Source organism: Eriocheir sinensis, chromosome 31 (assembly GCF_024679095.1).
Source record: "Eriocheir sinensis breed Jianghai 21 chromosome 31, ASM2467909v1, whole genome shotgun sequence".
Taxonomy (NCBI): Eukaryota; Metazoa; Arthropoda; class Malacostraca; order Decapoda; family Varunidae; genus Eriocheir; species Eriocheir sinensis.
Window position 1 is genome coordinate 9,852,589 of NC_066539.1, and position 23,652 is coordinate 9,876,240.

At 42.8% G+C, this 23,652-nt stretch overlaps 1 protein-coding gene across 12 annotated transcripts in view; it reads right to left on the reverse strand.

Moving 5' to 3' along the window:
• Positions 1-23,652, reverse strand: part of LOC127005898 (multiple C2 and transmembrane domain-containing protein 1-like) — a 243,787-nt gene that overhangs the window by 120,240 nt on the left and 99,895 nt on the right. For 8 of the 12 annotated variants that reach the window (XM_050875244.1, XM_050875240.1, XM_050875242.1 and 5 more), the window contains one exon: positions 21,529-21,546. The exons of the other annotated variants lie outside the window; for them this stretch is intronic. In XM_050875244.1, coding sequence (XP_050731201.1) covers positions 21,529-21,546 — 18 coding nt within the window. The remainder of the gene's footprint in view (positions 1-21,528; positions 21,547-23,652) is intronic. 12 annotated transcript variants of the gene reach the window in all.

The window sequence follows — 23,652 nt, forward strand, 5'->3', positions numbered from 1 at the left end:
GACATATTGATAGATAGATTAGATACTGACAGAAAGTTAGGAAAGGAAGATAGATAAATAGATAGATAGATGGAGATAGATAAAGAGAGAGAGAGAGAGAGAGAGAGAGAGAGAGAGAGAGAGAGAGAGAGAGAGAGAGAGAGAGAGAGAGAGAGAGAGAGAGAGAGAGAGAGAGAGAGAGAGAGAGAGAGAGAGAGAGAACGTAAGACCTTGCATCCGGGAATTAAGGATATGGAATGGAAATGAGGGCGAAAGAAATGCTAACGAAGGGCTCGGGGCAAGGTAATGGAGGAAGAACAAAAGGAGCACAGGTGAGGCGGAGAGGTGAGGGCTGGGAGGAAGTGGAACGCGTGAGGGCAAGGGAAAGGAGCGGAAAATAAGGTAAAGATTTAAGTAGGGCGGGTATGCTAAGCTTTTTTTTTTTTTTTTTTTACAGCAAAGGAGTCAGCTCAAGGGCATAAAAAAAGGAAACAAATATGGAAAAAAAGCCCGCTACTCACTGCTCCCAAAAAGAGTTAGAGGAGTGGCCGAAAGATAGGTCAACTTCGGGAGGAGAGGTGTCCTGATAAGCTGAACGTGACCTTAGTGCCTATTTCAATGTCATTAGCCCTCGAGTCCATAACATCTGGATTACCACAGTTTACCTTCCCCTGGTTTCCCAAGGTACCTATTTAGAGACCAACCCAGAAGCAAGAAGGAGCGGTTGGTAGGATGAACAGTTCGGTTGGTAGCGCGCCGACTGCCATGGAGCGATATCGAACCCGGGGCCCGTGGATTTATAGCCAGGTGCGATAACAACTGCACCACGTTAGAGCGTAAAGCGAATCAGATAACCGGGAAATGAACCGACGGGAATTGGAATAATAGTAGCAGAAAAAAGTTAGTAAGTATAGACGTGCGAAAATACGATGAAAATACTGGAGAAGCAAACAGTATATACGAAAAATGAGGAAACAAGTGAGTGAGGAAGGGAAGGAGAAACGAGTAAACGACGCGACGAAGACAAGATAAGGAAACGCAGGAACAAGAAAGAAAGAAAAAACAAATGAAAGAAAATATGCAAAGAAATGTGAAAATAGAATCGGAAGAGAAAACGAGTAAGTGAAATAAATAAAAGAAAACAAAGAAACATGAGTGGAAAAAAAGAAAACAGGAAGGAAAAAAGGAAGAAGAAATCGACGAGGCCAAACAATAAGGAAAAATGGGAACGTCACCAGTAAGAAATTAACAAGAAAAAGGGAAGCCACTAACCAAATTACAGGAATGAGAGGAACAAAGGAGCATCGTGGTGGGAGAGATCAGGGAACAGAGCTGACATAGAAGATGGAAATTGATGGAAAAGAAAACGAGGAGGAGAAGGAAGAGGAAGAACAAGAGGATAGCGGTAGACAGATACAGCCAGAGAGGTCGAAGGAAAATGTGAGTGCCTCCTGTCTCCACCTCGTTGACAGAAAGGGATTGAGAAGCGAAAGATTAGAGAGAGAGCGAGCGGGAGAAGGACGGGAAATGGATGAGAGATTAGAGCAAGGGAGAGATAGAGATATGGAGACAAAGGAGGGATTAGACCGAGAGAGAGAGAGAGAGAGAGAGAGAGAGAGAGAGAGAGAGAGAGAGAGAGAGAGAGAGAGAGAGAGAGAGAGAGAGAGAAATGTAAAAATAGAACCGGAAAATGAAACGAGAAGGTGAACTAAAACATACAAACAGACGCATAAAAACGAGACTAAACGAAGGAGAAAAAAAAGAATGGAAATAAAGAAAGGAAAGACAAAGTGATTGGAAAAGGAAATACACAGGAGGAAAAGCAGAAGACAGGACAGATATTACCCAGAGAGATATTCAGATGCGAAGGGAAAAATGACAAGAAAATAAACCGTGACTGATAGCGACGAGGAAGGAAAAAGGAAGAGAGAGAAAATGGCAACAAGAACAATACATAAGAAAAAAATATATATAAAGAAAAGAGAAAGACATGAGAGAAGATTATGTCGAGAAAAGAGAGGAAAAGGAACCAAATGCAAACAAGAAAGGGAAAAAGGAAATACAGGGAAGAAATAGCACAAAGGAAAGAACGGAGAAACGATGACAGGAGGAAAAAGGAAGGAGAAAAACTTGCATTCTTAGCATTCCGGGAGAGAGAGAGAGAGAGAGAGAGAGAGAGAGAGAGAGAGAGAGAGAGAGAGAGAGAGAGAGAGAGAGAGAGAGAGAGAGAGAGAGAGAGAGAGAGAGAGTGTCTGTGTGTGTGTGTGTGTGTGTGTGTGTGTGTGTGTGTGTGTGTGTGTGTGTGTGTGTGTGTGTGTGTTCAATTTCAAGGGAGTTGGTTGCTTGGTTGGTCGGACATACTGTGTAGAGTATATGCTGTGAAACCCGACCCCCTCTGCGTGTGTGTGTGTGTGTGTGTGTGTTTAGGAAGGGAAGGAGGGACTTAGCGAGGGAAGGGAAAACAGAACTATTATATTAACAAAAGCACGTGGACGGCATTCTCAGGTGGTTTGCTCAGCTGGTGACGAAGTGGAGGAAAAAGGTGAGAAAACATGCGAAGGGCTGCCAAGGGAAATCAGGGAAGGGAAAGTAACAACACACAAAACTGTCACGGTCCTTCTTTTTTTTTTACTTTCCCTTCCGTTTTCTTCTCTAGTCACGTTTTTTTTTTGGCCTTTTCCTCTTCTAACACTTCTTTTATCTATTTTTACCCTCCGATATTGCGTTCTTCTGTTATTTATATATGTTTTATCTCTATTATCACACTATTCTAATCTCTCTCTCTCTCACTGCATCTGTCTTGTTTTGCTTGCCCCTCCTCTCTTTCCTGTAAACAAACGGATATGCATGACGCAATCCATTTCCTGAGCCCTGGACTGAACTCCCTCGCCCCTTGCTAAGTAATCCTCAAGTTGGAGCCAACCTGTGTCTGTCATTTAGGTCCTTTATTACATATGTATTTACCTGCTTCACCACTATCATCATATTGAGCATTTACAACACCCGTTATTACTAGTTTAACCAAGGACAAAGGTCTTCCTCAACATTCTCCACCTCTCTGTTTGTTTAGTGGTAATGAACTTCATCTTGCCCCGGTGAAGTTCTAATTTCATCTCAGCTCTGTATGTCCTGATATCTAGAATTCCTGCATTGGCACTCTGTTACTTTGGGTGTCCATCTTTTATTAGCATAGTATGACCTGCCAACCCCCTTTTATTATTCTTCCTACATTCGGCTTTTTTTTTTTTTTTTTTTTTTTTTACAGCAAAGGAGGCGGCTCAAGGGCAACAAAAATAGTGCAGAGAAAAAAAAAAAGTCCGCTACTCACCGCTCCCACAATAGACAAAAGTAAAGAGTGGCCAAGAGAGAGGTCAATTTTGGGTGGAGAGGTGTCTTGATACACTCTCATTGAAGGAGGTCGTCGTAGTCATAGTGAGTGTGTTTTATGTTTCTTCTCTTTTTTATGTCTATTGATCATGTTTCGCTAGACAAAGAAACACTCCTCAGCCAAAGACTTTCCCTTTTCCCTTCACAATTTCTAGCCCATTATTTTTATTATTACCATTTCTCCTTTTTATCCTACCATTCAGTCTCTATTTATCTGCATTCCCAAACTAAGATAAATATAAACGTTCCGATATTTCGCTTCGGCATAAGAGACAAAAGTTTGGAAAGTTTCGTTTAGTCGGTGCAACATCTGTGGTCATATGCCGGACAGAGACAGAAGGGGAAGGAATTATAGAAGGGAACAGACCCCAGGAGACGGGACACAACCCCCGATTAATACCTGGTACCCATTCACTGCTGGGTGGACAGGGGCGTAGGGTATCGGAAAAGCCGCCCAAATTTTTCCACTCCGCCCGTAAGAGACAAAACAAACAAGAACTATAAATAAGATAGAAAAAAGGCTACAATATTCAGCTCCTTTCAAAAAAACAGGAGACAAATGAAAAAAAGATCAAATTTCAGTCAAGTGGTTTTATGAGAATTTTCAGCACCGTCATGTTTTCTGCATCGTCTTTCACCTTTGCTTCCCGTCTCCCTTCCCTCCGTGCTTCCCCGCGCCACGACACCGCCGCGCCACGCACCTCTTATCTCTCCTGCTTCCGTTACAACAGGTGAATTCACGACGTCATTTACTTTCCATATAAACTGCCTGTTGCACGTCTCTCTCTCTCTCTCTCTCTCTCTCTCTCTCTCTCTCTCTCTCTCTCTCTCTCTCTCTCTCCCAAAACACACGGCAATGTCTTTCCACGAGATCGTCCAGGGAGGAATAAATATACCTGAGATGCTTCCCTCTCGACAGGTGAGCATATATAGCACCTGTGAGCACCTGGGAACACCTGTATGAGGGCTGCCTGTGTGTGGTGACGGCCGTAACTCTCTCTCCCTTTTTCTTTCTTTTTCTCTCTATATATCTCTGTCTGTGCCTCTATCTATCTATCTATCTTTCTTCGTGTGTAAATTGTGAGGTGCGGGGTTGGTGAGATAGATAGATAGATAGATAGAGAGAGAGAGAGAGAGAGAGAGAGAGAGAGAGAGAGAGAGAGAGAGAGAGAGAGAGAGAGAGAGAGAGAGAGAGAGAGAGAGAGAGAGAGAGAGAGAGAGAGAGAGAGAGAGAGAGAGAGCCGTGTTGGCACTGTGCTTTCGTATGTTGGCACGGCGCGAGTTTGTGTTGTTCTAAGTGTTGCGAGGAGCCAGTTGGTGCTTTTGTTTATTTCATGTGTTGTGAGGACCAGTTACTGTCTTACTAGCCCCCCCACCCCCCCACCCCCCTTCCCACCACCACCACAACTACTAGTATCTCTATAACCTACCACCGCCCACTACCACAACCACCAATAAGAGCATGGATGCCTGAAGAAAAGATATTATAGTAAAGGTTTGCGTGATCAATGTCATATTACTACGTTTTTTTAGCATCTGATTAAAGTTCGATGTGATAATGACACCGACAACAATAACAAAAACAACAAAAACAATGAAAACAGAAATAACCAAACAAGACGAAGTACAAGAAAAGGAGAAGGAGGAGCAATAACAACAATGACAATGATAATAATCGTAAAAATAATAATAATATTAATAATATAAAAAAAAGGAGATGAAGCAGAAGAAAAAGAAGAAGCAGAAGAAGAAGAAGAAGAAGAAGAATGAGGATGATGATGATGATGAAGAAGAAGAAGAAGAAAAAGAAGAAAAAAAAAGACCAACAATAACAACAACAAACAACAACAACGTCAAACGAACACCCTTTGTTTACCCCGGGGCGCAATCTCCTCCCCCTTCTTCCTCTTCCTCCTGCTTCCTCTTCCTCTTCCCGCCCAGTCCCCGGTAATACTCCTCTGCATTGTAAATTCCCCGCTCTGTTTGCCCAGGCTTAAGGGGGCACAGCTTATATGAGGATCCTTCGCCTAACTAATATTGCACACGACACGCCGGGGAAAGGAGAAGGAGGAGAAGGAGAACACTGAAGAAGAAGCGCCGTGGAAGCAGATTACCTATTAAGAAGTATTACGAAGGGCAAAGTATTAAGAGGAAGTTTTGTCATTAAGAGCAAAGTGTTATTAGGAAGTAAACGCGATACACGAAGAGAGGCAGAAGGAGAACACTAAAGGAGAAACACCGTGAGAGCAGAATACCCATTAAGAAGTAAGATGAGCAAAGTATTAAGGGGAAGTATTTTCATTAAGAGCAAAGTGTTATTAGAAAGTAAACACGGCACAAGGAAAGAGAGGCAGCAGGAGAACACTAAAGAAGAACCGTGGAAGCAGATTACCCATTAAGAAGTATTATGAAGGGCAAAGTATTATTGTATGAAGAAATATTATTAGTTGGAACAAAATATTATGAGGGAAGAATACACGACACAGGAAAATAAAAGAGAGAGAGGAAGAAGGAGAAAACTTGACCGTGAAAGCAGATTACCATAAAAAAGTATTGTTTAAGAGGAAAGCATTTGCGAGAAAGTATTATTAAGAGGAAAGTATTACGTGGAAGTATTATCGCAAGTCTAATTAAGAAATATTTACTCAGGAGAGACGCTGAAGAAGTATCCTGTGAGTATGTGATTATTACCGAAAAGTTATTAACGCTATTATTGCAAGAGTATTATCAAGAAGTATTATTAAGTAAACAGAAAAAAATTAAGTTGGGAAGGCATCGTGCAAAAAGAGGATTATGCGGAGTATTTTAAGAGTATTATTAAAAGAATTCTTATATAAAAAAGAAAAAGAAAACGACGAGAATTGGGAAAACTTGACCAGCTGCAGTCTTGAGAAGTTTGTTTATTGATATTAGCAAAACATGACCTTGAGGAGGATGCGGAAGGCTTTTGTTGAAGGAGGAACATAAATTTGAAGAAAAAAAATATAAGTATGCACACACACACACACACACACACACACACACACACACACACACACACACACACACACACTTATGTATCGAATAAGAGGGACGACTAAATTAAAGACGCCGCCAGCTTATGAAAAGTCAACAAGCAAAGTAAACTCAAACACCAACAGCAGCAGGAAGAGGAGGAGGAGGAGGAGGAGGAGGAGGAGGAGGAGGAAAGAGTTTGGTATGTAGCAGCAGATGGGCCTAGAATCACCGCTACCATCTCCGCCACTACTACTACTATTACTACTACTACTACTACCACCACAACAACACCTCCACCCCCTCCACTACGATCGCTACAATGCCCACCACTTCCACTAACACCAACACATGTCAATCGCCTCCACTACCCCTTACCGCCACCCCTTCACTGACACCACCACTCCTCTCCCTTTCATCTCTATTTATATTCCTGTTACCTGCCCTTCTACCCAATGCCCTTGTCTCCTGTCCCCACTACATTGTCACCTGCCCATTACCTGCAAAGTGCCCACATGTATCCCCTGCCCATCTTTCTACCTCAACAACATACCCCCAAAGCCTACATCCCGCCTCTACCGTCCACCAACCCACCTGTTTATCTCCGTACCTGTAAGCTGTCCACTCCTATCCATCACCTACCTGTCACTCACCTTCTGCCCATCCAATGTACAACCCCACCTATTTACCTTGCCTCGCCCACTCCTGCCTCTCGGTCACCTGGCGCCGATCCATCCATTCTCCACCTACTGCCGTCAACCTACCTATCGTCCACCGCCCAACTGTCCACCGCCCACCTACTCCCCTCCACCCATCCCTCGGCATCCTTATCATCAAAGAGCCTCAGGTAAATACGCAATATCGTCCCATATAACAGGTATGAAATGAAACCCGCGCGCGAACACACACACACACACACACACACACACACACACACACACACACACACACACACACACACACACACACAATGATGAAAGTCCTTGAAATATTTTTACAACGAATTCTCTCTCTCTCTGTTATAATTAGAATGTTGTATGTGACCGCAATCACTGTCACTGCATGCCATTGTTGTTGTTATCGTTGTTATTCTTGGTGGTGGTGGTGGCGGCGGTGGTAGTGGTTATGGTGGTGGTTGTCGTGGATGCAGTGGTGTAGTAGTAGTAGAAGTAGTAGTAGTAGTAGTAGTAGTAGTAGTAGTAGTAGTAGTAGTAGTAGTAATATATAATTGCTGTTGTTGTTGATTGTGTTTTTGGCAGATATTTTTTTTATAGCACAGAGAGCAACTCAAGGGCAACAAAAAGATGTAAATAAAAAAAAAGCCCGCTAAATGTTGCTCTCATATAGTGATAAGTATAGAGTGGCCAAAAGAGAGGTCAATTTCGTATTAAGAGTTGTCTTGATACACTCTTCTTGAAAGAAGTCAAGTCATTGGCAGGAGGAAATACAGACGAAGGAAGACTATTCCAGAGTTTACCAGTGAAGGGGATGAAAGAATGGAAATGCTGGTTAACTCTTGCATAAGGGGTTTGGACAGTGTAGAGGGATGAGCATGAGTAGAAAGTCGTGTGCAGTGGGGCCGCGGGAGGGGGGGAGGCATGCAGTTAGCAAGTTCAGAAGAGCAGTCAGCATGAAAATATCGATAGAAGATAGAAAGAGATGTAACATGGCGGCGGAGTTAGACTCCACTCTGTCCAGAAGAGCTGTGTGAGTGGAGCCCCCACGCTGTGTTAACGTGATTTTGTTTCCTCGCAATGGAAAACAACAAACGATGAAAAAAATATCTAAAACTCGCAGACCAAAAACATTCAAGAGCAAAAGTAAAAAAAAAAAAGAGAAAACCGCGCCAAGCCAAATAATTTCAGTGCGAGTCACACAAACAAACGAACAAACAAACGTGATTTTTCAAGACGATTTTATCTGCATTAATGGAAATTTTTCGGAAATCCATTAAGAGAGAGAGAGAGAGAGAGAGAGAGAGAGAGAGAGAGAGAGAGAGAGAGAGAGAGAGAGAGAGAGAGAGAGAGAGAGAGAGAGAGAGAGAGAGAGAGAGAGAGAGAGAGAGAGAGAGAGAGAAAATCTGGCAAATGCGTGTTTTTTCGTCAAGAGAAGGGAGGAGAGGAAGAAGAAGAGGAGAGAAACCGTGACGGACACGGTTAGGAAGAATGATCAGAGGAGGGAGAGAGGGAGAGAAAAGGAAGAAGAGGAGGAAGAGGAGAGAGGAGGACAAAGAGAAGAGGGGGGGAGGGAGGTAGAGGTCACAGTTAAGGGTTATGGGAAAGTGATTGCGACAGGAGGAAGAGGAGGAAGAGTGGAGAGGGGGAAGAGGAAAGGAAAGGAAGGGAAGGGAAGGGAAGGGATGGGAGGGGAGTGGAGGGGAGGGGAGGGGAAGGGAAGGGAAGGGAAGGGAAGGGAAAAGAAGGGAAGGAATTGTTGAGAGGTAACAGAGACAGGAAGTTGATAGCATAAGGGAGCGAGGGAGGAAAAAAAAAAGGAGAAAAAAAAGTGCAGTAAGAAGACGAAGTACAGAAGGAAGAAGAGGAAAATAAAGGACAGGAAAAAGAGGAGAGAAGAAAAAAAGGAAGATGAAAAAGTAAGGAAGGTAGGAATAAAGTAACGATGGAAAAAAAAGTGAGGAAAAGAGAACGGCCGGAAAAGAAAACAAGGAAGAATAAAAGCTGAAATATGAATAAATGGAGAGAGGAAGAGAAAGAAAAATAAGCATGGGAAGGAAGGGGTGAGGGGGAGAGGACAGAGGAGAGACAGATGCAGAAAAGAACACAAGATAACTAGGTAGGCATTAAAAAGAAAGAGGAGATAATGGGAGAGAGGAGGGAAGAAAGGAAGGAGAGGAAGAATGAAGAGAAGAGAGATGAAGGCGCGTAAAGAGGAAAGATAACAATGTATGGAGATAAATGGAGAGGAATGTGAGGGGAAAAATAGAAAGAAGAAGTGAAGATAAAAAAAAAGAAATGTAGGAGGAAGCAGAGGAAGAAAGATTAAAAAGAAGTTAAGAAGAAAGAGGTGAAGGGGAGAGGCGAGGAAGGGAAGAGAGAAACGAGATAATGGGAGGGGAGAGGGACAACGAGTGACGAGAAAAAAACAAACAGATGAAGGGGTGAAGAAGGGAAGATTAAAAAAGAATGGAAGAATATAAGGAAGGGAAAGAGAGGATAAACACACAGGAGAATTTTAAGACGAAGAAAGTGTAAATAGGAAACAAAAGAAGAGGAGAAAGGAAAGCAAACAGGTGAAGTAATCTGGACGCAATGGAGATAAAGACGAATAAAGCAAATAAGAATATAAACAAATAACAAACAAAATGAAAAAAGACGAAAATACAAACAAGTTACCAAAAAAAAAAAAAACAAGAATACGACATAAAGAAAAAAACTTGTGAAAAAAATATTAAGACGAGATAATTTAAACACAGCATAATCAGTAAGGTAAGAAGAGTTAGACGAAGATATAAAAAAAAAAAACTACCCAAAAATAAGAATACGAAGCAGGGGAATAAAATAAAATGTGAAAAAAGATGATCCAAACAAGAGATAATTAGCACACGGGATAATCAGTGAAGTAAATAATAGGTCGATGAAAAAACAAACACGTTACCAGAAAAAAAAACATAGGAAGAAAAAAACGTGAAAAAATATTAAAAAGACGAGATAATTAAAACAAAGAATAATCAGAAAGGCAATAAAAGCTAAGTGCATTTAGACAAGGTAAGGCAATATTCAGCTAACCAGAAGACTAAGTGGGGCAACAGATTAAATAAATGTTGATTAATTAAAGTATAGGAGCTAACTCCATTAAGACAGAGTGAGACAAGATTGAACAAATTAAATGAAGATTGCCTCCTGGGTTTAAAGGGAAGGAATTAAATATCCCATGCAGAATCTTCTCTCCTTCTTTCCTTCCTCTTTCATCCTATGTTTTTTCTTTATTCTTTATTCTCATTTTCGTTTCCCGTTTATTCTATTTTCACTACATCACTTTTTTTTTCCTGTTTGAATCTTTCCTCTAGTTCTTTCTTGCTACTTTCCTTCTCTCTCTCTCTCTCTCTCTCTCTCTCTCTCTCTCTCTCTCTCTCTCTCTCTCTCTCTCTCTCTCTCTCTCTCTCTCTCTCTCTCTCTCTCTTCACATATTTCCTTCTTTCATTTTTGTTCCTTCCTTCATTACTGTCTCTCTCCTTCCATCTTCAACCTTTCATCCCCTCTCGTCTCTCCCTCAATCTTTCTTCACTTATTTCCTTCTTTCTCTTCAGTCGTTCCTTCATTGTTTTCACCTTCCTTCCTTAGTGACTTCCTCTTTCCTTCCATCTTCAACACCTTCATCGCCCCATCCTTTCATCCTCAATCTTCATCCAGTTGTTTTTCCTTCCTCCTGTTTTTCTTCTCCCTCTCTCCTGTGTCATTTATTCCCTTCATCCTCTTCCACTCTTTTCTTCTCCATATCTTCTCTCACCTCGCTATCGCTAGCACCTTCCACCTTCAACACCTTCATCGCCCCATCCTTCCATCCACAATCTTCATCCAGTTGTTTTTCCTTTCTTCTGTTTTTTCTTTTCCCTCTCTCCTTTCATCCTCTTCCACTTTTTTCTCCTCTATATTCTCTCTCACCTCGCTATCGCCACCCACCCTCCTCCTCCTCCTCCTCCTCCCATGATGACATTAATAAGAAGCAAACAGACAGGCAATGAAGAGATGCACAAATAACAGACAGACAAAAAAAAGGTAAATCAGTTTATCCACCAAAAAAGAGGGAGTCAGTTACGAGCTGCCAAGCCTAATGATGTTGATGTGTTCTCTCTCTCTCTCTCTCTCTCTCAAACACGGGAAAATATTGCAGGGGACAAGAAATGCTGCCAAGTTTCAGGTTACTCCTCACGGCACCGGGCCAAGAGAGAGAGAGAGAGAGAGAGAGAGAGAGAGAGAGAGAGAGAGGGGGGGGGGGTGAAAACGGGACATGCCAAGCTGCGGGTTATCATTTATACAACAGGGTGTGTGAGAGAGAGAGAGAGAGAGAGAGAGAGAGAGAGAGAGAGAGAGAGAGAGAGAGAGAGAGAGAGAGAGAGAGAGAGAGAGAGAGAGAGAGAGAGAGAGAGAGAGAGAGGGGAGGTGGGGGGGGGGGGGGGCAAACACCTGACTCAACTTGTTACGTAAAGGTGGTCGGATTCGTCTGATCGTGTGTGTGTGTGTGTGTGTGTGTGTGTGTGTGTGTGTGTGTGTGTGTGTGTGTGTGTGTGTGTATGCCAGATGGTCGAGGCTTTATTCAGGTGTTATTCAAGTCTTCATAAACCTTGGAAGAAGAGGAGGAGGAGGAGGAGGAGAGACGATGACGAAGAAGAAATAAAAAAAAGAAGAGAAGAAAAGAAAAAGAAGAAAAATAACAACAACAACAACAACAACAACAACAACAACAACAGCAAGATTAAGGCTCCGTTCTTATAAGTGATGGGAAAGACACAAATTAATGCGCTTATGGAGAACTGAGAGGATGAGGAAAAAGAAAAGGACAATACAGTGGTGAAGGGATCATATTATTGGACTGACGAAGAGAATGATGGTCGTTTAAGGGGAATGGGGAGAGGAAATTGAAAAGGAAGATTGGGGTAGAAGGAGAAGAAGAGAAGAAAAGGATAGTATGCATGGGAGAATGAGAAAATAATAAAGGGGAGAAGGGGAAGAGATGAAAAAAGGAGAATAGAATAGGGATAAATAGATTGGAAGTGAAGTACAAGGGCAGAGAAAGGAAAGGAAGGGGGGAGGGAAAGTAAGTAAGGATGGAAGAGGAGAACAAGGAAAAAGGAAGAGATGGAGGAATTAAAAGACCAATATATCTACGAGAGAGAAAAAAGAGCAACACTTAGAAGTAACGATAAGGAGGAGAAGGACAAAGAAAGAGAGAAGAAGAAGAAAGACATGGAGGAATTTAAAGGCCAAACGAGCTACGAGAAAAAAAAAAATTAGCAACACGTAGAAGTAACGATAAGGAAGAGAAGAGGAAGGAAAGGCATAAGAGGAAGAGGAAGAGGAGGAGGAAGAAGGGGAATTATCTCTTTTTTTATCTCTTTTTCTCTTCACTTCATCTTTTCCCCTCAATTTTCCGTCCCTCCCTCTCTATCTTGTCTTTCTCTTCTCCCTGTTCTTCTTCCTCTCTTCACTCCACCTCTTTCCCTCACTCCCTCTTTACCTTAACCCTTTTATGATTTTCTCCCTCTTCTTTCTTTCGCTTTTGCAGTTAACCCTAGCGATCAGGACTCCGGGCAGGCCGCAAACCCTAATCTTGTCCCTCCTAACTTCCTCCCAGCCGTACAACTTCGCGAAATTTTCAACCTCCCCTAAAAGTTTCCGCGCTCTGAAGACAAGGCATTCACCCCAAAAGCCTATCCCACTCCACTCCCACTCCACTCCCACTCCCTCTACTCTCATTCCATTCCACTTGCCTCCAATGTCCCCTCCCTCACTCTCTATGTTGCCTCTTTCTTCCTTTCTCCATCGTCTTCCTCCTCTTTCTTTCCAACTTTCCTCCTTCTGTTCTCACTCCACTCCAGTCTTCCACTTCAGCTTTTCCACCCTACTTCTCTTATCTACATTGTGTCGTTCTTCCCTTCTTCCTGTTCCCCTTCTTCTCACTTTCCTTCATTATCTCTTATTTTCTCTTCACTTCATCTTTTCCCATCAACTTTCCGTCCCTCCTTCTCTATCTTCTGTCTTTCTCTTCTCCCTGTTCTTCTTCTTCTTCCTCTCTTCACTCCACCTCTTCCCCTCACTCCCTCTTTACCTTAACTCTAATTTTCTCCCTCTTCTCTTTTTCTCTTTCCCTCATTATCTCACTTATCTCTCCACTCTATCCTTCCCCCTCAAATTTCCTTCCTTCCCTCTCTACCTCGTCTCTTTCTTCTCTTTTTTCCATTCCTCTCCCCTCTATCTCTTTCCTAATAACCTTACGCACTCTCTTTTTCCTCTCTTTTTTTCATTGACCACCGGCTGATAGTGATTGTTAGCTTGACTTCCTCCCTTCCTTCCTTGCTTTGGTCTCTATACTCTTTCTTTTCCCTTTACTTCCCTTCCCCCCAACACGAATTCCTTTCCTTATTGTCGCATAACTCTTCCCCGCTTTCCTCCTCTCACTTCCTTTTTTCTCTTACTTTCCTCCCTTTATTCTCTTCTCCTCTCTTCCTCCCTTCACTTTCCTTACCCGCTCCCCTTTCAAGTTACATTCCTCTACTACTACTACTACTACTACTACTACTACTACTACTACTACTCTAATCTGAAGCATATCTAATTGTCTACTCAGTTAAACACTCGCCCGTATAACCCATTAGCACACACACACACACACACACACACACACACACACACACACACACACACACACACACACACACATTTTTTTCTCTCTCACCCTCCCTTGCCCTTTGCCCAGCCTCTCAAATAAATAAGATTAAATAAAAACGAATTTCTTACCCCATATTTCACACCCTCCTCCCTTCCCTTCCCCTCCATTCCCTTTACTTCCCCTTCCCATCAGTACACTAACCTCGCCCCTTCCCTTCCCTTCATCTCCCTTCTTCCTTCCCCTTCACTTCTCATCTTAACTCCTATTTCAAGGACTCGACCCACGCCTCCTTAAGGATCTCCTCTTCCACCTCCTTCTCTTCCTTCACCTGTTCCTCCTCCTCCTCCACCTCCTTCTCTTCCCTCACCTCCATTTTCTTCAACCTCTTCTCTTTCTCTTCCATTACCTCTCTTTCTTTTCTGCTTATTCCTATATTTCTATTCTACTTCTTCCCCTCTTTCTCTTCGCCTATCTCCTCTTCCACCTCCATCTTCGTCATTCTTTCCTCCTTTTCCTCCTTCTCTTCGTCTAAATCTTTCTTCTCTCTGATATCTCTAGCCATTTGAATAATTAGCTTATCTTCCCCTCCCTCTATCTCCTCTTCTTCCACCTTCTCTCCTCTTCCACTTTATTCTACTTCCTCCCTTTCTTCATCTCTTCTTCACTAGTACTTCCATTCTTCGCCTCTTCTTCAACGACTTCTATTCACCTTTTGAAGACTCAGCTTATTGTCTTCCTCCTCCACCTCTTATTCTTCCACCTTTCTCTCCTCTCCACCTTCCCTACACCTCCTTCTACCTCCCTTGGGCATTCCCTTCCACTTGAATTTGCCTACCTTATTCCCTTCCACCTTCCTTTCTTCTTCCCTCTTCCACTTCCCTTTTCGTTCCCGCCTTCCCTTATCTCTTCTTTCACTTCTTCCTCCTTCTTCATTTACTTCACTTCATCATCTTTATCCCCCTTGTCTGTATCCCTTTCCCCACCTTTTACGTTCTCTTCCTCTCAATCCCCTACACATCCCTACTCCTCTTCCTCCTCCTCCTCCTTCTTCCTCTACAATTGATCACCAGTTTTAGCCCTAACGCTGCCACTGCCCTCCCTTTTTCCTTCCCTCCCTTCCTTCCTTCCTTCCTTCCTTGCTAACTCCCCCCCACACAGTCCCGATAACTCCCAGCCACACCGCCAACTCCATCTAACTAAGACGCTTTACTCCTTCAAACTCCAATAGCTAACTCATTCACTCTCCAAACAACAGCACACACTATTCCCACACACCCTCTGCAGTCGACTTCTTTCCCACGTAAACAAAACCGCCGAAGTCTCTCTCCTCGCTCCCCATTCAACCTGTTCCACTTATTAATCACTACTTAATCACGCGCCGTTTACTTTACAGCTAATTCCCATGCAGTCAGTCGTTATCCTACTCAATTCCATTCCGCCAAGTCGCCATTCCTTTTAGAATCTACTCCCTCACTATTTATCTTGCTCCGAAAATTACAATGACTTCCATCACGCGCCTCACTGAATCCAACTGCATTCAACTCATTCATTATCCCAGTCAACTCCATTCTGCTAAGTCGAAACTCACTTTTAATCTGCTCAATCCTACCAGAAACCTAAGCGATAACCACTACTGCTTCTACTATACTCATAGCTAGTAACTCTTATTGAACCGACTAACATAATCTAACCTACTCTAACCTATCCAAACCTAACTCAGACCTGTAACTACCTGGCTTGTACGATTTATTCCCCCTTCAATAACATTACCATAACCCTCAGCCTCAAATTCCCTTGCAGCCTTCCTCGGTATATACTTCCTTCTCCTCCTAACCTAACCTAACCTAACCTAACTCAGACCTGTAACTACCTTGCATAAACCATCTATTCCCCCTTCAATAACACTACAATAACCCTCAGCCTCACCTTCCCTTGCAGCCCTCCTCGGTATATACTTCCTTCTCCCCCTAACCTAACCTAACCTAACCTAACCTAACCTAACCTAACCTAACTCAGACCTCTAACTACCTTGCATAAACCATCTATTCCCCCTTCAATAACACTACAATAACCCTCAGCCTCACCTTCCCTTGCAGCCTTCCTCGGTATATACTTGCTTCTCCCTCTAACCTAACCTAACCTAACCTAACTCAGACCTGTAACTACCTTGCATAACCCATCTATTCCCTTGCTTCTCCCTCTAACCTAACCTAACCTAACCTAACTCAGACCTGTAACTACCTTGCATAAACTATCTATTCCCCCTTCAATAACATTACCATAACCCTCAGCCTCACCTTCCCTTGCAGCCCTTCTCGGTATATACTTGCTTCTCCCTCTAACCTAACCTAACCTAACCTAACTCAGACCTCTAACTACCTTGCATAAACCATCTATTCCCCCTTCAATAACACTACTATAATACTTAGCCACAGTGACATTCCCTTGCAGCCTTCCTCGGTATATACTTCCTTCTCCCTCTAACGTAACCTAACTCAGACCTCTAAATACCTGATAGCAACCATCTATTCCCCCTTCAATAACACTACCATAATACTCAGTCACAGTGACATTCCCTTGCAGACCTAATCGGATCTACTTCTTTCTCCCTCTAACGTAACCTAACTCAAACCTCTAACTACCTGATAACAACCATCTATTCCCCCTTCAATAACACTACTATAATCCTCAGCCACAGTGACCGTTCCTTGCAGACTTAATCGGTATATTCTTCCTTCTCCCTCTAACGTAACCTAACTCAGACCTCTAACTACCTGATAACAACCATCTATTCCCCCTTCAATAACACAACCATGACCCTCAGTCTTAGTAACCTTCCCTTGCAGTCTCCCTTCGTACACTTCCTTCTCCCTCTCCCTCCGTCCTTCACTTCAGTTACATCTACCATAACCACATCCTCCACTCGCCACGCCCATTAAAATTACCAGTTACTACCACATAAATCATTCCCCTTCCACCTTCTTCTCCACCTCCACTTTACTATTATTCTACGTTTTCTACACCTCTTCCTCCATTCGTGTCTTCAACCACCTTTATTTACCCCTCCTGTAGCCTTTTGAAAACTGAGCTTATTGTTCCTTCTCCATCTTTTATTCCTCCACTTTAATTACATACTACCCACCTCCTTAACCGTATCCTCCCTTGTAACCACACCTCAGTTACCCCTTCTTCCTTCCCTTCCTCTACGTGTCCTTCAACAAACCCAAGGACGTGCAACCCAGAATTACGAAACAAGTCCCACAAATCTTCCTTCCCTTCCCTTCACTTCCTTGTCCCTTATGTTCCTTCCCTTAGCTCTCCGTCCTGTCCCCTCTAACTACACATCATTATCAAGGAAAGAAAGAAAAAGAGGAACGAGAGCAAAGAAAGTCTCCTCTCAATGCTGTGTTTATTCAGTGACCATATCCAAAAACCTCCCTTTCACTACCTAGTCCCTTACGTTCCTTCAAATACCTTTCCGTGCTGTTTCAAATCCACCCAACGAAGAAGAAAAGGAAGAGCGTAATAAGAAAGTCTCGACCCCTGTAACTAGTCCTCTCGGTGCTGTGCTTATTCAGTGACAATCTCCACCAACCTTCAATTCACTTCCTAGTCCCTTTCTTTCTTTCCCACAGATCTAATTTCCACCCATAGAAGAAAGAAAGAAAGGAGAGTAAAAAGAAAGCCTCGTCCCCCGTCACTAGTCCTCTCGGTGCCGTGTTTATTCAGTGACAATCTCTCGTAATCCAGGAGACGCGAGCTGATTGCAATCCCGGAGGAGGAGGAAAGCCAGTGATCGCATTATGCAGAGTTTCAGGGATTTGCTCTAGCGAAGAACATGACAGCCGAGAGAGAGAGAGAGAGAGAGAGAGAGAGAGAGAGAGAGAGAGAGAGAGAGAGAGAGAGAGAGAGAGAATATAGATACAACGTGACCAATACAATAAGAAAAGAAATACCTCCACTTCAGACCGAATCTCCCATTGTGTGTGTGTGTGTGTGTGTGTGTGTGTGTGAGAGAGAGAGAGAGAGAGAGAGAGAGAGAGAGAGAGAGAGAGAGAGAGAGAGAGAGAGAGAGAGAGAGAGATTGTGTTTGCCAGAGGCCCGAGGAGAAATACCTGGGACTTAATTAGCTGCTTAAGACAGGTGAGAGTATTAGTTATGTGTTTCTTGATTTATTGTGAATGTACTCTCTCTCTCTCTCTCTCTCTCTCTCTCTCTCTCTCTCTCTCTGGGTCACCCTCCAACGCATACCACAAAGACGAGTCCTCCTTGACGGCTCATGGTCATTTCCCTGCCAATATACCTACCCCTCCTCCTCCTCCTTCTTCTCCTCCTTCTCCTCATCCTTCTCTTCTTCCTCTTCCTCCTCCTCTTTCTCCTATTATTACTTTTATTCTTGCTATTCTTCCTCATCTTCTTCCTTTTTCCCTATTCTTTCTTTTCTTCATTATCTTTTTCTCCTACTTCTTATTTTTTCTCTTAATTTTCATCTCCTTTACTAGACAATAATTGTGTGTGTGTGTGTGTGTGTGTGTGAGAGAGAGAGAGAGAGAGAGAGAGAGAGAGAGAGAGAGAGAGAGAGAGGTGCGGGTAGCTGTGGCAATATGACAGAGATGAAGGAGTAACAAAGGAGGAGGAGGGGGAGGAGGGAGGCAGAGGAGAGAGGTACGGCAGAAGGGAAAAGGTGGGAAGGGAAAAGTTGAAGGGAAGGTGTTGGTGTGGGCAATAATACTATATATAGCAAAACGCGCTTCCCCGGGTGGCTGAACCTATCTCTTACTTGTTGCACCTTATCTTCTCATTTATCATCTTGTTGAATATCGCAGTGCCCTTGTCAGTCTTTTCCCATCTGAGGCATTTTGAGAAAGTTTGTTGCTGTCAATAGTTTAGGTTTGAAAATGTGTTGAGAGCCGACATATGGCCTTGGAAGTTGTAGTAGAAGTAGTAGTAGTAGTAGTAGTAGTAGTAGTAGTAGTAGTAGTAGTAGTAGTAGTAGTAGTAGTAGTAGTAGAAGTAGCAGCAGTAGTAGTAGTAGTAGTTGTTGTTGCTGTTGTAGTAGTAGTAGTAGTAGTAGTTAGTATTCAAGAGAGTAGAAGTAGTTAGTATTCAAGAGAGAGAGAGAGAGAGAGAGAGAGGTGGCCTGGTAAGTTGCTTAGGGTACAGAGGGAGGAGAAGAGGAAGAGGTGATGGCAACAGTGGTAGTAGTTATGGTAGAAGATCCGGTGGTGGTGGTGGTGTAGGTGGTGGTCACGCTAAAACTGGTAATGATGCTGGAGGTGGTTGTGGAGAGAGAGAGAGAGAGAGAGAGAGAGAGAGAGAGAGAACAAACACGACCAGCCTTTTAAAGTTTCCTAACATCCCGGAGGACCGACCATCACAAAATTGTTTCAAGATTTTCGTGGCTCAAATATCGCCCTTCGAAATTGTTATAATGGAAAGAAAAAGAAGAAAAAGAAGGAGAAGAAGGAGAAGAAGAGGAAAAAAGAGGGGAAAAGGATACACAAGCTCCCTATTTACCTGTCAGTCTGTTATAAAAACCATATTAAACAAACATCGAGTACTTTATTATTTTTCCCCTTGTTGGCTTAGATTCTATTAGAGAGGGTTTACGTTCGGGTGCTGTACACACACACACACACACACACACAGGACAGGAAAAGGGGTACATACATGGGCGAGATGTTTGCGAGGAAGGAAATAAATATTCTTTTCTGTGAGTTAGGGGAGGGTGTTCGGGATAGCGGGGTCTCCTATGACGTTTCAAGGTCAAACACACACACACACACACACACACACACACACACACACTTGCCTGGCAGTTCCCTCTTACTTCCACGGCAGTTACACGGCAATCCTCACTTGTCATGAATATAGATAATGTGACTTGATTCAGAGTAATAGATGTATGCGGTATGCCTTTGTGTTACTTTGCCAACGTGTATTATCTCACTCTATAGTTCAATCTTTGATCTGACGGATGTTACGTAAGTTGTGTGAGGCAAAGGGAGGGAGAGAGGGAGGGAGGGAGAGATATGAAGTGCCAAGTACCGCCACATTAGTTACGAGATACGGACTCATTTAGGCTATCAAATATATTCTTATTATTATATTCCATTTCTCTTGCCAACACCTGTAGTATAAATAGTCCTGGCAGTGGTACTCTTTTATATATTCATAGTTTTGGTACGTAAGACTGATGGTAAAAAGGGCAAATGGAATGGCAAGACAAGTATAGCGGTGTATTAGACAAGTTAGTGGGTAGGCTTAGAATCATTAACTAAAGCAATGGTACTCGTTATCTATATATTTCATAAGTAAAACTGATAAAATTAAATGTACAAGGAAGGCTAATGCAAGTGGGTTACAGAAATAAGTGGGTTAGAGTGTCATGATGATGTGAAAGGGTTTAATATCAGTAACTCTAGCACTGGTACTCTATATATATGTGGTAAATACAAGATAGATAGAAGATGGAAGAACGAAGACAGAAGAATAATACAAACATAGGGGTAAGTTATAGTGACGTGGTGGGGATGATGTTTGGGCGCGTTAGACAAGTTGAAGTGATGATGCTCGTAAGTGCTTCAGTATGTGGCGCCTCAGTGTGTGGGTGTCTTTGAACACCACAAGCACCGTCACTGCACACAATGCCCTCCCCCTTCCCCTCCCTAGCCTTCCCTACCTCCTACGCCTCATGCTCACCCAACCAACTCAGCACGCCTTCCCTTCCACCATCTGACTTCATCCCTCCTCACTTCTGACCTTCCTCCGCCTCTTCACGGACTACTCCTTCCCAACAATACTCCACAATACACTCCCTTCCCTTCCCTTCCATTCCTCATGCAACTACCCCTTCCCTTCACCGTCCCATCTCACCTCGCTCATGCCCGACCTTTTACCCTACCCGGCCCATCCTACAACCTCCCTGCTCCCCCGACCCGCCCCGCCAGGATCAGGAAGTGTGTGTGTGTGTATATGTGATGATTCGGCAACAACGGCCCGCCAACCTACCTGCCTTCCCTCCCTGCCTGCCAGCCCCCGCACGGCAACCTCCAGACCGCGCCGAGATGGATATATCGTTGCCAGAGTTGCATGGTAACTACGCAGGTGAGTGAGTACGAAGAGTTTGCTGTGTTTATAATTCTCTTTATCTTTATTTATACCTTTTACAACTTGCCTACACTTCAGGTTATTTGTTTTAGTTGGCTCATGATTACGAAGAGTTTGCCTGCGTTTATGATTCTTTTTTTTCCTCTATCTCTACTTTTTGCGACTCATTTCCTACACCACGTTAACTGTTTGCTTCCTCATTATTACGAAGAGTTTGTCCGCTTCATGATTTTCTTTTCCTCCATCTATTAATCAACCTTTATCAAATTTCATACACAGGGTTAGTTGTTTTCGCTTGCTCATTATTTTTCTCTTTCGTTCATCATCTTTTTTCCTAGACGCTCAGTTGATGTATATATTCTTTTATTTCTATTCTTTTTTTTTCTTATTTTGTTACATCAGAAGACACGGCTCAAGGGCAACAAAAAGGGCACACAAAAAAGCCCGCTACTCGCCGCTGCATCGAACACAAGGAAAAAAACGTGATGGGGAGAAGCTAGTCAAGGACGTCGGGGACAATATGTAAGCAAATGAGCCGCCAAGATATGATAATAATAATAATAATAATAATAATAATAATAATAATAATAATAATAATAATAATAATAATAATAACAATAATAATAATACATAATGATAATAATAATAATAATAATAATAATAATAATAATAATAATAATAATAATAATAATAACAACAACAAACACTTACCAAGCCCAGCATGAGACACTGCAAAGAACAAAACACAACACAACATAAATATCATGCTTAACAGACCATAACAATAACAAAACAAATGAGTAAAAATATAAACAAGCACAGTACCTATAATAATAAATAATAATAGTAAAAATATATCAACAATAACAATAACAATAAAAAGAAAACCACATGCACCACTTTTCATACTAAGCCAAGCGCGAGTGACTGTCCGTCCCTCCGTCATGCAGTTTAAAAGTTAATGAGCCGCGTCCCTTGTGTCCGCAGGTACCAACAGGTGGGGGAGCGTGACACACCTGACGTCCCAACATCGCCTGCATGTTAGTTAGCGAGGCCCAGAGGGAGGAACGCAAGCAAGAGACTGGGGAGGAGGATGTGAGGCTGGGGAGTGGGCTGTGAGGCTGAGGAAGGGGATGTGATGCTGTGGAAGGGGATGTGGTGCTGGGGAAGGGGGTGGGGGGTTGAGAATGGGGATATGAGGCTGAGGAAGGGGATGTGAGGCTGGGGGAGGGGATGTGAGGGTGGGAAAGGGATGTGAGGCTGGGAAAGGAAATGTGAAGCTGAGAAGGGGATGTGAGGCTGGGAAAGGGATGTAAGGCTGGGAAACTGGGGAAGGGGATACTAGGCCCAGGGGAAGAGGGTGTGAAGCTGGGAATAGTGGGATGCTGAGGCTGGAAGTAAAGAATGAGTAAGGGGATGCATTGGAATGAGGGAGATGTGTGAAGCTATAACTGAGAAAGCAGATAACAGGGGATAAGATAAGAATGAGATGCCGGGGATGAGAATGCTGGCTGGGGATGGAATGCTGAGACTGGGAGTAAAGAATGAAGAAAAGGATGGGGATGGGGAAAGGTCAGTGGGGGGGGGGGGGGCTACATTAATCAAGAGAGTTTGGAAGAATTAAAAAAAAGGTGTGATGAACGAAGAGAAAAAGGAAGAAGAGGAGGGAAGAGATGCGTAAGTAAATGAGAGAATGATTCAGTGGATAAAAGAGAGAAGTAGGTATGTGAAAAAGGAAGGGAAGGGAAGGAATAAAGGAATGGAGAAGCGTATAGGAGTGAATGATTGAGGAAGGGAGTATATAGAGGCGTACAGGAATAAATGAAGGAAGGGAGTAAGGGAGTGGTCGGTGTGTTCCAAAGATATTGTATAGATGAAATATGTGCTGGCGGACGGACAGGCTAAGGGAAGAGGAGATTGAATTGAAGTTCCAGGAGAGATATTGACTGTGACGGCGTGGAGGGGAGTATTCACGGGGGAAGGGAAAGATATAACAGGATATGGATGAGCTCTGTTGGAAGAAAAGGCTTATAGAGAAGGACTGATAAAAGGAGAAAGGAGAAAGACGAAAGTCACACGAGAGGGAAACGGAAAAGCTTATAAACCGATATATCTGAACTGTAGTAGAAGAAAGGGATATAACAAAGACAAAACAGGATATAGAAAGGCTTATAGAGAAGGACTGATAGAAGGAGAGAAGAGAAAGACGAAAGCCACACGAGAGGGAGACGAAAAAGATTATATACCGATATATCTGAGCTGTAGTAGAAGAAAGGGATATAACAAAGATAAAACAGGATATAGATGAAGTCAGGAGGAAGAAAAGGATTGTAGAGAAGAACTGATAAAAGGAGAAAGGAAGAAAATAGACGAAACCCATAAAAGCAGAAGACGGAAAAGATTATAAAGCGATATTTTTATAACTTAGTGGAATAAAGGGATTTGGATGACGCTCGGTTGGTGAACGGAGGAGAATATATGATTGGAGAAACCAATGGAAATGAAAGGAGATGAGAGAACTGGTGATAAAAGGGGGGGATGGACAAAGCCTGGCCAAAGCTGGAGAATATGAGCAAGTAAAGAGAAGCATGATGAAGAGGGAAAGAGAAGAAAGAACTGAATAAAAAGGGATTCTGATAAAACCCGATAAATGGAGGAGAATATAGAATGAAAGAAAATAGGAAGAAGCATTATGGAAAAAAAAAAAACAGAATGAGAAAGAAAACTGAGGAAAAAAAAGACAACCGCAGGCGAGAAGGAAAAAAATCAGTAAATCAAAACAAAAACTCAAATCCAAATAATACAGAAAATAAGAAAACAAAGGAAAACATGAAA